The sequence below is a fragment of the Battus philenor genome, unplaced genomic scaffold, assembly GCF_028537555.1.
Source record: "Battus philenor isolate CCGP_79_NKW_IND1 unplaced genomic scaffold, ilBatPhil1.0.hap1 SCAF_1, whole genome shotgun sequence".
Lineage (NCBI taxonomy): Eukaryota > Metazoa > Arthropoda > Insecta > Lepidoptera > Papilionidae > Battus > Battus philenor.
This window is the reverse complement of record NW_027181661.1, coordinates 13961696-13977084: the sequence shown is the minus strand read 5'-3', so window position 1 is coordinate 13977084 and position 15389 is coordinate 13961696. Positions and strand designations below refer to the sequence as shown.

General features: G+C 33.5%; 1 protein-coding gene across 5 annotated transcripts in view; it reads right to left on the bottom strand.

Moving 5' to 3' along the window:
• Window positions 1–15389, bottom strand: part of trio (trio Rho guanine nucleotide exchange factor) — a 119762-nt gene that overhangs the window by 12575 nt on the left and 91798 nt on the right. For 4 of the 5 annotated variants that reach the window (XM_068763544.1, XM_068763568.1, XM_068763575.1 and 1 more), the window contains 10 exons: window positions 12059–12191; window positions 11555–11683; window positions 10041–10106; window positions 9804–9887; window positions 8957–9160; window positions 6125–6219; window positions 5461–5653; window positions 3864–4061; window positions 2189–2374; window positions 1224–1459 (listed from right to left, as the gene is read on the bottom strand). In XM_068763544.1, coding sequence (XP_068619645.1) covers window positions 1224–1459; window positions 2189–2374; window positions 3864–4061; window positions 5461–5653; window positions 6125–6219; window positions 8957–9160; window positions 9804–9887; window positions 10041–10106; window positions 11555–11683; window positions 12059–12191 — 1524 coding nt within the window. The remainder of the gene's footprint in view (window positions 1–1223; window positions 1460–2188; window positions 2375–3863; window positions 4062–5460; window positions 5654–6124; window positions 6220–8956; window positions 9161–9803; window positions 9888–10040; window positions 10107–11554; window positions 11684–12058; window positions 12192–15389) is intronic. The other variant, XM_068763559.1, reaches the window with a different exon arrangement.

The following is a 15389-nucleotide window of genomic DNA, read 5'->3' as shown; positions in this document are numbered from 1 at the left end:
TTTGTTTAGTCCTGATCGTAGGTTGTTATTGTCTTCAATCTGCGCGCGTTTACAGGTGTAAAAACTTAAACCTGCAATATAAATGATAATACATAATCTGTTCCTTTCAGAGGAATTATTGTTGGCTCTGTTAAGATTCTTATTAGTGTACATGAGAAAGCTTTATTCTCGTTCCGATTGATAAACCGATTAATCATAATATAAAACATTATAAAATTAAATAATCATAACTTGTCTGAATTCGTGTCCTCGAATAATAAAACATATTAGAAAAACATGTGTTGCATCTTTTGTTAATTTGAATTAAAAATTGCCTTTTTTACATTTATAATCTTTGAAACGTGAATTGATTAGTAAAAGGCATAACTTCAAAGGTGTCCTTGTTATGATACGGTACGCTTTAAATAAAAAAGTAAAAAACCTTTTTTTAAGACAAAATTAATAATTAATTTTATTGAACTTAAAGTAGCCCAAAAGGTTGTTCCTTTTTTTTTAATAAAGATCTACTACCAAAAATAATAAATATAAGACAGGCGCTAGTCTATCAAGAGGAATAATAAAACTATGACAGTGTTCTTTATTTAAACAAATAAAAAACATTAGTTATTAAACATAAGTAAATTACCTAAAAGGGTAAACGTTTACTAAAGCTAAGGTATGAAAACAAAAATTATGGAAAGGAGGAACTCGAAAATAAAATATTAAGAAAATGAAGTTAACATCTTCTTATAGACTTGTTAATATTACAACTTAAAGAAATAAAATATACTGTTAGTTATAGTGATATTTATAATAAAGAATAAAGCATACAAGTGTACAATATCTACAACAATGCTTAGCATTAATAAAAAAATATTTTTATTTTAACTTCATGTATCATTTACAGTAGTGGTATTAAAATGTGAAATGGTTTATGAGCTATATGTTTAATGAAACAAATATTTAAGCAACACAAATAAGGCCTTTAATTATGTCGTACTGTAATGTTCTTGTCTGTTTCTGTTTTCAACAAAAGCGCAGGGAACAAATCAATACTTTTTGACCATAACATGTCTGCTACTGTGCTCTTATTGAGTTTATAAAGATTAAATGGAAGCTGCGCAAGAGCGACGCGTTCATTGTAAATGTGTTTATACACATACAACACGAGTTCAGCTTAACCGTGCCCTTTGTTATGTTGTTATTTAGATGGTGAGGGGGCGTTCCGACTGCGTCATACTTACGCTGCGGGATCACGAGTTTGGTCGCGATGCAGTTCGCGCAAATAGGCGCCCGGGTTCTCTAGCGCCTCGCCGAAGATGCGTTGAGACCGCAGTATGGTGGACAGAGTGGATGTCCACTGCAAGCGACGCGCCTCCGGTGCGCGGCACAAGAATGACTGCTTCGGTTTGTTCGGGTCCACCGAATGGATAATGAAAGCACCATTGTTCTCCAATTCTTCCAGCTCCATCTTGTTTACCTATACCGTAATTAGAAGATTTTTTCTGTTACGATACCAAGTAACTGCTATTTCACGGATCAAGTGCTATTATTAAAATTGATGAAGACTTTTCTACATCAGTGTATTTATTCAGAAATACGGTGATCATTATAATGTTAGCCAATAGAAGCCAACGGCGAGTTATACACCTCTCCCAATGATAGCCACGTTAACTTATATTACGTTGCCCACATTGAGCAACTTTCCGCGACGTCGGTCCATCTAATAGGGGACTTATCCACATCGCATCAACCAGCTCGTGCGTTTACTGATTGTGATCTTGCTTTTAAATATTTGATTAACATCTGTGTTAACTAGAGACACAGGACTACGTTTCGGATTTCGAAAAGCTGCAAAATCTATAGGGTTATCAGCATTCAACACCTAATGTGTGCGTACAAAACGTAAGTGGTAATCTATAACGAAGTAGGGCGTGCATAACACGCACTTCTCGTCGTGGATGACCAAGGCTTTTTTCAGGAATTAATTTAATGTAATCGTTTTTACTGTCGATAGAGTTTTAGGAAACAATAAGTAGACGTATAAGACATTGACATTTAATGTCAAATATTTCAGATGTACGAAATTCGAATAAATAAGACCTTGCTAATACGAAAGGAATAAGCCTGTATTATATTCGTATCAATTAAGTTTATCGGGACAGGCGTTTGGAAACGTATGCGCGACGATTCTGACCTACGACCGTACCTGCACGTGAGCCTTGTAGTTGTAAGTGGGGCTGACGAACTGGTTCCTCTTGCCCACGGCCTCACTGAAGATGACGCACTGTTCAAAGAGGAACACGTGCAGATCCTTTCCTTTGTCGTTGCTCGTAGCATCGGACACCATCATGTGCTCTTGCATCAGTAGCTTGCCCTGGGCTGTTATGTTTCCCTGAAACATAAACGTGTACAATCACGAACAGGTACATTCCAACTCACACATATTGGTAACATAACTCTAAATACAAATTGAGCCATAACATTACAAGATTTAACATTTATTAAATGCAATCGCTACGCTGATAGAAGCCACAGTTTGAATTATAGTTTTCATCACAATTATACACAGTTCTCTAAAAATATAGTTTGCGTATTTCCTTAAAGGTATTGAATTTTTGTTTAACAATTATTGAATTTATTTATCAATTGATTTAATGAGCTTACGTGACTACAAATTGGCTGTTCTCTTTTTTAGCTTCTTTTAATGCAGCAAGGGTGCACATTGTAAAAGTCGCCACAGTTTTTTTTTTAAACACGTTGAACGCCAGACTAAAAACCATGTTTAGTTCAGTGGGACGGACACCATGTGACTGCCATCATGTTAGGTCCAAGAGGTCGCGTCGGACACCATCTGTCTGCATGCCCTCGATCACTTCAGAAGCCTCTAGGGAGCCAACGGACAGTGTTTCGACTGTTTTTATCAAGGCGTGTGACCCGCGCGACCCCGCAGAAAAATAATGGGTAAATCGCTGTTTGCGTAAGTCGTCCATTATTTTTAAGGGTTTTACTGACAATATTTGCAAAAAAAACACCTTGGCGATTTTTTGACGATTTTCGATTTAATGGTGTGGCCCCAGGGGACAATATGCTGTCGGACACATGATGTCCGCCATGGCGTTCAACGTGTTAATAATAATACGCGAAGAATAAATTGTTGCCTATGTTAATTTCAAGTACATGTATACCAATCACAGTTGTAACATGGTCACCTTGACTTGAGTAGAAAACATATTTACAAATGCCAATTTGCAGGTAGCAGAAAATTCACCTAATAACATAATAAAAAAAAAAAACTTTTTATTTATAAACTCCCAACAATTACACAATCTGATACCATTTTAGAAATATGCATAGCAGCCATCTTTTATAATGTGATTAATAATACAAGGCGAAATTTAAACTTTTTAAATTTGCGGTAAAATAATCGGCAGTAAACATGGAATTTGAAATTCGGTAAGAATTTCACAATAATAATATTAAAAAAAATATTTAAAAAATTTCTAATCCATTCAAATTATTTAAATATAATTAAGGTTGTAATATTCGTTAGTTATTTTTTACACTCAGGGGATCATGATTAATTCTTAAAAAAATACAAAAGAGATGATTCGCAGAAAGCAACAAAGTTCACAAATAATAGTGGCGACGCTAGCACATAAAATTATTTAACTATGTAATATAAAATAAAATAATTGTTTTTGAAATTTGAGTTCAAATAATAAAAATATTGTTATGTGTGGATGTAATGAGAAAAGAATAATTTCCTTCTGTATCAATTTATATTATAGATGAAATTGTATCAAATATTACTATAAATTTTGTAATTGTCCATCCTAGAGGTAAACCTAGAGATGTGTAAGATAAATGTAAAAAATAATTACCGTAAAGCCTTGGAGGCGACCAACGTCCATCATGTCATTAGCATTCTTCGGTATAATAGAAGTGCACAGAACAGCATCTTGCAGCGCGACGATGACTTCCTCCGGTTCATTAGCACTTTCCGAATACGCCAGGATCTTTTTTACCAGCAAGTGATACTTTTGGATGCGTTGTATAGGCTTAATCAAGAGATCGCCCAGCTGAAAACACGCCAAAGTATCTGTAGTGAACCACGCACAAATTTCTTTCCAGATATATTAGAGTCCACACGAAGGGCATGCGAACATGTCAAAGCGACACAACAATGAACAGCTCATTCCGTAATATATGGGTGTGTGTGCTAGTGCCGTGTAGTGAGTGTTAAAATGAAACTTGCAATTATAACAAAAAAAAACAAATACCCCCAAAAATAACATAATAAACACAGGTTTTGTTTGTCTGTACATGTAAGAAAACTTGCGTATTCATGCAAGGTAGGAAATATATACATATAAATATCACCTCATAATGTTCGACACAAAAATCCATTTAACATTCATACTTGTTGAGGTCGTCGTGAATAAAATCCCCTAGTTAGTACAACGCTTTCGAAGAATTTGTTTTGTTTTATAGTTTTGGCGTTCGGTTACGTGCGAATAACGGTATATAAATCAAAGGGGTGAATTCTTTAGTAGGGATTTTATTCTTTAGATTTTTTGTACAAAAGGACCATAGACTGGCAACACAAAGAGCGGATGACTACTGACATTCGATTTGCGGGAGATAGAAGTGAACCCTTTATTGGACCCGCAAATTAATGTCAATAGCGAACGGAATCGCCGGCGCGTAATACACGGCGATGTCGTAGCATGGCTGGTACTAATTGATATTGGCTGTCAATTAGTATTATCGCAATAAGTGTTAACATTTTTGATTCGCGTTATGAAAATCAGCAAACATAAGAAAAGAGAGAGAAAAAGTCCTTTAACTAGATCGACAATCTCGTTACGTAGGTGGAATTGGAAATTAATTGTAGTACCAGCGTTGCTTGAATATTGTATAAAAACAGAACGTTACTAATACCTGGGAGAGGCTCTTGCGAGCACCAGGGATGTGGAATCGTTGTCTAAGTTGAACCTAGAACCCCATGAATGTGATCACCCAAGCGAAGGCAAAAGATTAAAGAAAAAAGTTGGAGAGCGTGATGTTAAGTGCGTGGGCGATATTTATTGAAGAGAAATGTGCAAGTCATGAAGCCACTTTTGATGTAGTGTAAGCCGAGCAATATGTTGTCAATTGACTCTTTTATTTAAAATTTTATAACCAATGATTTATGTTGTTGTTAGTTCTATTGACTGATCTGCTGCACTCGTACAATAAGAATGCAAGAAAAGCAAAGATTGCATTAAGAAGGGAAACCAAGTGCGCCTAGTAAGAATGTGTTAACAAAATTCTAATTCTTGTCTCTGGATAAAGTAACAATTGTCGATATTTGCATCTTTTCGTGAAGCAAAACTTTGTTTTTTTTAGTGCGTTCAAAATAACCCTGAGACTATTTTAAATTCAATCTTTAGCACTATTAATTGTTAAAAGGGGTGATTAAATATTAGAGATACGAACCTGCAACTTGTGGCCCAACTTCTGCCTCAGTTCTTGAAAGTAGTGATCGTGTTCGGAAACGATGTACTCTGAAACGGGCTTGTTGCGGCAGTAGGTCTCGTAGAGGAACATTCTCTTTTCAAGGAATCGGCGGAACAAGGGGCCGAGTAGCTCTGGTTTGTTCATGCAGATTTGAAGCTCGCGAAGAAACTTACTGCACAGAGTAAAACACTTAGTGAATTTTTAAAACATATTGCACACCTTAAAGTTCACGAGCTCAGCATTCATTCGCATTATTGCTTAAATTATCAAAGTTACCAAAACCAAAAGAATGTCGTAGTGAGCATGTATACTCTCAATGAATAATAATATAGGTTCTCTGTTATATTAACTAAATAACACAATAGAAATTGTTGTAGTGGCAGAGCAAATTCGCTTGGGCAGTTTATACACATCCAAAAAGAAAAACAAAATTAGCAGAGCCAATTGATGCGGTAAAGTTTAGCTTCGTGCATAAAATTATTTTACAACGCAGTGACGTTTACGACAAGAATCTTCCTGCATCGCAAGAGTCCCTTGCGACGAATACGTCATTAAACTTTTTGTTAGATTTTTGTAATTCACACAATATTTCAATTAGCAGTATATAAGCTAGCGATATCGGTGTATAAGAAGGAATACTCACTCCCGATGCCACTCGTAAATGGCTTCAATGTTTCCAAAGATCATGCGACGGCGATCGCGCAGGCTTTCGGGTAACGCCGGATCGCCTGAAGATTCCTATACATTTACATTATTATTGATATCTTTTTAAAAATTATTGTTCCATTCTTACACAATAACGCAATATATTAATTAAACATATAAACATAGCAGACGCGAGTCCCATCAGGTCGCTGATTTGGTTTTTAACTTATGAGTAGGTTAAAGATGTTGACTTTAAGGGACCATATATTTGTTTTATATTATTTTATTCGTTTCTGCGCAAATAGCAAAATGGTATAGTTTTTAGTTGAGACTTTTTAATACAGCCTCTATACACTGCAACAAAAGTACATTTTAATTGTGTAGCGAAAACTATACTTTATAGCCACTAGAGAGGTTCTTTCGATTTTTTATATATTTTCTTTAATATTGTCCATATCCCTCGTATGAAAACAGGTTTTTGTGTATTTTTGTTGATAAGGTCACAATACATATATATATTAGGTCGGTTATTGCATTGGTTGGTATCGAGTAGCGACCCCGAGCGTGCAGACGCGGTGTCCCTCACTTGGTGTACCGTCGACTTAGTCAAGGTCGCGTGTAGTCGCTGTGACACGATGAGTAAGATGATGATTACATTGGTTACAAGCCATACGTAACAATTAAGTTATATTATTCAAAAATTATTTAAGTATGTGAAAATGGAAAGGGTTAAAAAAAAAACAACTAAAAACAAGGTTTTCTGATAACAGAATGAGTAAACGCAAACAAACACTAAACAGCTAAAATTAAACTAGGGACACACTGGGGTAATGTCTGAACTATCATGTAATTGTAGACTATAGACATGCATCAGAGCCTCATTGTGTTTATGCATTTACATCAATTTTATTTAAAAGTTATTTGTATAACAGGACTTTTGAACAACAATCTGCTAAATATAAACGACTTTTATCAATTGAATCCATAATTTGAAAGTTTAAAAAAGTTGCAAACATAATTTTTTATTAACATAATTTTTTCGTAACATTGTTGAGAAAAAAAAAATTCCAATAGATTGAAGTATATTTCTGAAGGCTGGCTTCCGCCATATATACAGTAAAAGCTAATTATTCGAGCTTCCTTCATTCGCGTTTTCACCATTTGCTGATCGAAAAATTTCGATTCAATTCCTATACTCGCAACTAAAAATTTTTTTATTCGCGGATCTCATAAAAACATTTATAATAATAAAAGGATTCCATTAGGCTTTCGATCCAATATCCTTTTTAAATGCCGTCAAATAGACTTTTAAAAAACTAAAGTAGATATTATTGTAACTTCAGGAATTGCTTGAATTGCAAGATGAAGATTTGACTCAAACCAACTTGGTGAAATTGTAAAATTCTCAGTCCATTGAAGAAGAGGTTTCAACAAGCACTGGAAACGTGACATTTAATTTCATAAATATTAGTAGATGTTTAAGAATGGCAAATGAGCTTTCCGATTTCGTTATGAACGTTGATCCGCCTCAGAAACAAGTCTTATTTTTAAGAGACTAATTGCTAATGCGACTGCTGCGTATCAGTCTGATTTGAAAGAACTTTTAAACTGCCAGGCAAAAGAAAATTACAAAATTGTTCAAACCATTGTTTAAGCCTTAAGATAATTAATCAAAATGTTCGAAAATTTGAATTAAACTGATTGTTTCATGTATTTGTTTTTATTTTAAAATCTTTTCACCTAGGAACGTATCCCCTATAATTACATATAAATTATTTTACCGTCTTTTTATTCGCGGCATATTTATGGAACATAAACCCCGAGAATAAAGATTTTTTACTGTAAAGAGCAGTTTGTTTCAGAGGCTTGTAGATGAATAAAAACTTAGTACGAGTTAATCCGTTTTCGCAGAAGAGGTTGTATTATGAAAATTCTTTGTTGCTTATAAGCAACGAGTTTTCCAGAATAAATCTTGGGTATTTAATAAGTCAATGATTGAAATATGAAACAATACGTAAGTATTTCGTTAGACCCGCGAACCCTGATTCTGACGAAGTTATAAAAGGCGTAAAATATAACGGTACCAAACTTCACAGAACATTAAGAAGTATATTGAAAAGTTTCATAATGATTTTAACAGAGATATTAATTTTTTTAAATTATTATAACATTAAAGATATTAATGATTTTTCATAAGTTAGTTAAATTAACAAAGTCGTATTTTTCAAATTAATAACAAAATCATCACACATTTTCACCCTTTATCCCAGTAAATACGCGATTTTATGAGATAAATGGTTTGTTTTATTAGACATAAATCTATTTATTTGAAAGTAATTATGAATTCAAGAAGGGCCTAGGTATTACCTTTGCACAAGGCCCTCCAGGTGAATACCATCGCAGCCCGTCTTTCTGCCATGTTTTGCAAGACGCCTTAGCTACTGTAATTAACGTGTGTAAGGGGATTCATAGAAAGCAAGCACTACTTCGGTGCGACCCAGGATTTTAACCTATTAAACCTAGATAACTTTTATCTGTGAGTGGGTGCCGTTATAGTTATATTTTTTGCGCCATATTTAAACGATATTATTGGTCAAATTAAACGTAATATTTTATTTTTAAACATATATTCGTTGTTTGTAGTGACCTCCTAAATCAATTTAAACTGACTATTTGTCACATTAAAAATTTCTGTAAAACCTTATTACCAGGAACTGAATCGAGAAGATGCTAAATCATGTTGCTATGTGTCGTTGAAAGTTAAAAAAGAGTAAAGAAAGAGGTATCTGAAATATATAAGAATAATTGGTTCTCATTAAACTACACTTACTGTCATGTGACGTATGTAGCCTTCGCAGATGAGGCGTAGGTCGGACACGTAAATCTCCTCGGTGTCGACTAACTCGCGCAGTACGTACTCGCGTTTCTTTAGGATGGCCTCTACGTTTTCAGGTCCCGGTGTGGCGGGTTCCTCATCTTCGCCGACGCTTGGGCCACTGGCACCGCTGCATGATCCAGCTCCTCCATGCTGTTCCTGTTCGGGATCGGTCAAATTGACAAATGTAGTTAGAGGATATAGATGTCAATTCAGGACATTTCAGTATATAATAATAATTTAACTAATGGTAACTACTAAGAGCTACTGAAACATATGATCTAGATTATTCCCCAACTGCATGTTTGCATAATAATAGAAAAATACAAAAAAGTGAACTGTAAATATAAAAATATAACACAAGCTCTTCAAATATTAGAGTAAAACTAGCAATTGTAAAAAAGGAAACAAACACAAAATAAAAAGAAGCAACATGCAGAAAGCAAATTTTAATTGAACACGCGTGAAATGAAAAATTCTGAAAATTTCGTACTCATTACTGCTGGCTAGCAAAACGCTAATATTTTCAACACACCAGTCATAAAACGATCAATAAAAAGAATTAAATAACGGTACAACACATTAAATTTTAAAACTGAGACAACACAGCAAAATAATAACATCGTTTATAATGGTCCGCAAACCGATCAAGTAAATAAAAATGAGTTAAATTTGAAATTTCCTCAAGCAAAAATTCAGCCATTACTGTCCATCAATATGTTTGATGTATTATCAGTCCGTGGCCAATCTAAGCTTCCAAATAAAAGCTCGTGCACACTACATGTATTGATAAGAATCGAACCATCTTCTCTTTGACAATCTGTTCAATTTCCGCGATATCAGCAGGACCCCCGTTAGATTCCAGAGCGTCCATTGCCAACGAATTCTGAAACATGTCACCTTCATGTCACCCAAGTATAAAAAGCATCTACACGCACCGGGTTAGTAACAAGAGCTAGAATAATAGTGCATTAAAGACATTATAGGAGAATGGGACACTTATAGGAAAGAACCGTACTTGTGAAAGACATATACTTACTCGAGTTGTTGGAGCCGAGGCAGTGGCGGCGGGGGTTGGCGCCTGTTGTAGAACCGACTGTGGATCCTGTGTGCGGACAATTAAAGATATCTATGAGAGCTTAAATTAATTAAAATTACCAGACTACTTCATGCTTTCTTTGATATCTTTTAAGTAGAATGAAGTTATTAATAATTTAATTTGATGAAATTGCAAAAAGGTTTCATTTCACTAAATTAAATAATTTTTCAACAACCTTGTCTCATTGGTATCGTACATATGTTTCGAAATTTTGAATGACTGCGATGAAAATAATATGAAAGTAAGTTTTCTTGTATGTATACAATCTTTTTTGATTTTATTAGGAGTATTTGAATATTGATAATTAGGAAGAAATGGGACTCCTTTTAACTAACAATAATAATTATAACATTATAACATTCATTGCTGGGAGGGTAATAATAATTAAATGTCTAAGGTAATCCTCATAATTATCCAGTATTATATATCTCATTGTGCTTTAGGGATAAATTCCCACGTGTTAATAAAATTATGGAAATAAAATAACAATGTTCGATAACTATAACAAAGCAAATCTATTATTATTTATGTTGAACACAGTGATGAATAAATACGATAACATTTTTTACCGCAAGGCTAGAGTCGGTGGGCCGTTAATAACTAGATCTGAAGCTTTATTTTTCTACAAGGTTAAATTAAGCGTCGAACAACGACACACGGGAACAGGTCACCTACCTAAGCCTGAAACCTCAATTTCAGCTGAAGAAATTATTACAGACCTATTTTAATTCTTTATAATCAGATTAATTATCATTTCTTTTACTGTAAAATCAAACTTCTCAACCAACTGATTCATTTTTTAATTTTGTCGCAATGTACAATTTTGTTTTTCTTTGTACCTTAATGTTTAATACTTGTGGTATAGATAATGATCGTATCATTGATGATTCAAACACGCTTATAATCAAAAATAACGGATATTAAAAAAAATGTTAATTTGTTTAACAATGTCACTGTCATAGGCACGAAGCTATTAAATTAGTATGAGTTACATGCATGTAAATATGCAATCAGAGGTTGTCCGGGGGTACGCTTTTCACGAACACCGAACGAATGTCGAGTGCTGCAATTCCGTTAATGGAATTTCAGCCGCAATACCGTTTACGAGTGCGCTGAGATAATAAAACGCTCATCACGTGACGTTGCCCGTGACGTACATTTGGCTGTTACTAGGATTATTCGTACGCTGACACGAAGCTATAAATCATATAGTATTTATAAAAGCTAACCATAAACTTTTTAACACTTTAAAATGTTGATAGATATGCTATCGAGCAATGTACTGTGCATTAATTTTTATCACAATTATACAAGGTCTACAATGTTGCAAATTTGTTTATTATTTTTATCTACAATGTCAGTACGCGCGGTAAGGTGAATATAGTGAAATGCACTGCTAGTCTGACACAGTTCGCTTCAGGTTACTGAGGAAAATAGTAAGAAGAGCTCTTTACTTGTATGGGTTTCATCGGTGGCGGCAGCTCAACATCTGGTACGTCGTCTTCTGTCTCATCGAGCGCACTAGCGCTACCTGCAGCAACATCTTCGCTCTCCTCACGTCCGTTGCTACCCATGTACGGCAACTAAACAATAGTTACTTATTTTTAATTTCTTAATCAAACCTACAACGCCAAACTCAAAATACCACTGAATTATACAATCCAAATTTTTTGTCCCTCACTAAAATCTGATTTGATTGTATTTAAATGAATCTGCAATTGCAATGCCTTTTCTATTGTTACAACTTTGACATAACGTTATATCGTATCATCTTTGTTGTTGAGGAAACGGCAGCAACTTACCAAATTTTAATATTTGTTGAGTTTACGTTACTGTGATATTTTTACAAAGCTGACGAATATAAATGACTACTAATTATTATCTTACATTATAATACTTGTAAATATGTTTTGTAATTCTTGGCTTAATGAAAATGAATATGTGTGCTTTTTACGTACACGGAGTTTCTTTTCAGATGGAATTTTCTTCAAAGGCGTTGGTTTTTCTGTTGAGGCTGGCGGTTGCACACATGCTGGTGCCTTGTCGGCTTTGCCTTGTGATTGCTTTCCTTTCAGACCAAGCCATCGTCGTCTGTCAAAAAGAAACAGATTTAATAAGTAACATTAACAAATTAGAACAAAACACGTTACACGACTGTGCATGACCATTTGCCTTTAATAAAAAAGATTTTATGAAAAATAATTAAGTTCTTATAAATTGATTTCACACCTTACATCTATTGTCTTAAAATGTTTCTCTTCAACAATTACAAAACTTGTTAACAAAATGTCCGTTGAAAGCCGCGGCATTCGATCATTTGTGCATCTACTCTAATAGCTTTAAAAACAAATTTAATCTGTGAGTAACCGCAATGCATATTAAAATAAACATAGTTTTATTCAACAACTTTAGCGCATTAACGTTCGATTATGATTAAATTTACTAGGCAATAATTTAAAGGATTTAGTGGAAGCAAGTTCTGGACATTGGCCGACAGAGCGCAATCCGAAAAGTAGTTTTCAAAACTCATACAAACATTCGTAGGTGGTGCATCTCCACGTGTTTGTGTTAGGAAATAATTATTGTTTTTGTATGAAATGTCTGAAGTAAGTTGAACACCCAATGGATAAATGAATCAGTTAGCCGTGAAACAAATTTTTACAACGAAACGATGTATTTGCAGCAGTCGTAAACAGGATTCTGTTTGATGCTTTAAAAAGGTTTTCAGAGTGAAAATAATGTAATTTGCTTTTCTTTATACTACTAGTATATCTGTTAAATTAAAAATAGGGGGAATAAAGTTGTCAGGTATTTGCGCATACTGTTGATGGGGACGGTGACTGTTTACCACCATTATTCTTTTCATATCGTCGTTTGATCCAACCTTTAGTTACGTAATACATAATTATTATATTTATTAGTACAGAAACATAGAAATACGAAAAACGATAATAAGAAGAAATAGGCACTTGCCTACGAAATGCTTTAAGTCTTTGAAAGGTCCATTTTTCATTACCTTTTGCACATAAATCTTTCCTGTTGTAAAGAAAGTATCAAAATTTTGAGACAAATTATAAGAATGGTTTAAATTAAAAGAGATTGTCTGCGATCGTAAAAATTCTACAAGAAAATTGCTTATGGGTTTAAAATAAAAAATAAAAAAACATATAAACATATAAACAAGACAGACTTTCGGGCAAGATTTTACACCTGATTGTAAGACAGTTTAATAATTACATTTAAACTTGCTGTTATTTGTTTGTGAACATAAATGTGCAAATTTACATGTGATATTTGTGAAAAAGAATTATTTGGTGAAAAAGAAACTAAAATACTTTATTTCTTGAAGTTAATAATAAGCATTTGAAATCTTTGCATTATTTCACCAAGCAAAGTGGACTACCACACGTTCGGGAAAGTCGACGTTGATAGTGAAGAATATGCCAGAAAGTCCTCGATTATTTCTTTCAAAATATCTTAATACAATGTTTGCTGAAAACTATTACGTAATAATTTACTACTACTGGTGCCACGGTTTACTATCATTCGAAAAATTATTAATGGTGTAATAACCACCTTGTAATAATTAATTCTTAACAGTTTTAAATTTAGGAAAAGGCAAATCTAAAATCTTATTGAAATAATGTTTCAAAGCAGCACACTGTAAGTGTGTAACTGTAACTTGTAAGCACCGACCAATATATTTCTTGTATTCTAAGTGTTTAGTATGTAGTTCTTAGTAAATCTATGATTATTTTTCTTAATAAAAAAGATGTTCGTATAAATACATAAAATATAAATTTAATGACTTAAAATTTCAAAAGAATAACAACATCTATCCGTATCCACTCTGAAAAGGTAATTAAAATTACTATTATATTAAGACATTTGTTAACTAACATTTATTTCAGAACAGTGAAATCTTGGAGTAATTGTTCATGTTCCACACTATTTTCTGGGAAGTATTCAAAGTATCTTATGGTCTTACTTTGAATGCAGTTTTTCAACTCCTTAACTTTGTTTTCTCAGATTAACGAGGGCCACACATGTAAAATTAATTTTATTTTAATTTCTTATATTTAATTTCAAAAGTAATGAAGATCATCTTCTCAAGATTATAAAATTTGGAAGCAAGGAATTAAACGTCTACTTTCAAAGCATAATGGCTTTTGTTTTCATTCAATAAACGAGGCAGAGTTATAATTCGCAACTAACATTATGGCTTCGACTAATTAATTTGCTTATCGATAAAAGTAGCTATTTTCAGTGAAGTACTCAATGCGAATAATATTGTTTTGAACTTTTAAATATTATATACATTATCCAAAATATTGAAAATCTTCTCGCTTCTAAACATGGCGACTGCAATCTATATAAAGAATCTAAATGAAGTTCTAATTTTGTCTTTTCATTTGCAATTGTCTTATCACGAAAGGCATCTTTTCCATAAAGGGCGACAGTTCACTAAGAATTATATCGAGACGTTAAGTTTCGTTGATCACGAAATAAACGTTTCTTTTTACCACATAAAAAATGTCCTCTGTAAATAATTTTATACGAACTTTGCCATTTATCGTCGACCATGCAATGATTAACATCGATATTTTTTATATTACATGTATATAAAACAGATTCGTAATCGATTAAGTGCGCCTGTATATTAATATGCAATAATGAGAGATTTAACCATTTCTTGGTTTCGTATTGCCAACCGCGAATAGCATTACTCTATTACGGTATCAAGTATGTATGTAATTGGACACATAAACCGCATCTCTGAGATTATTCATCGCCCTCCGCTTCGTGGTGATGCGGCACCTAGTTCCCGCTACGTGAATTAATAACACTAATAAAATATTTTTTACGCATTGCACACAGCTTTTGTAACTAATAATAAAAGGCAAATTGCTATATATATTGATGGAGCGAAATAAATATAACACGTACTAGTACGATGGGTTAACGTGTGTTAGGTTTAAAGATTAGGTATTCTGTTTTTACATTTTTTACCACAGTCACAGTTTATCAACTATATTCGAATTGTTTAATATTTATTCTAAAAGTAAAATATACTCGACTTTGACATATTGTCTACGTATTTAAGTGACCTAATATTTCAATTACGTTCAGCATTTTCGTTAATTAACTTGCATTGTCGTGAATATTTATTATGACCATTGTTTGTTGCAGTTGCTCTAAAGTCGGTTATTCTTAAGATTGTTAAGTAAAATAGCCCAATAACTTAATCAATTCGCATTCAGATACAATAAATAAAATGTGAGAGTTACT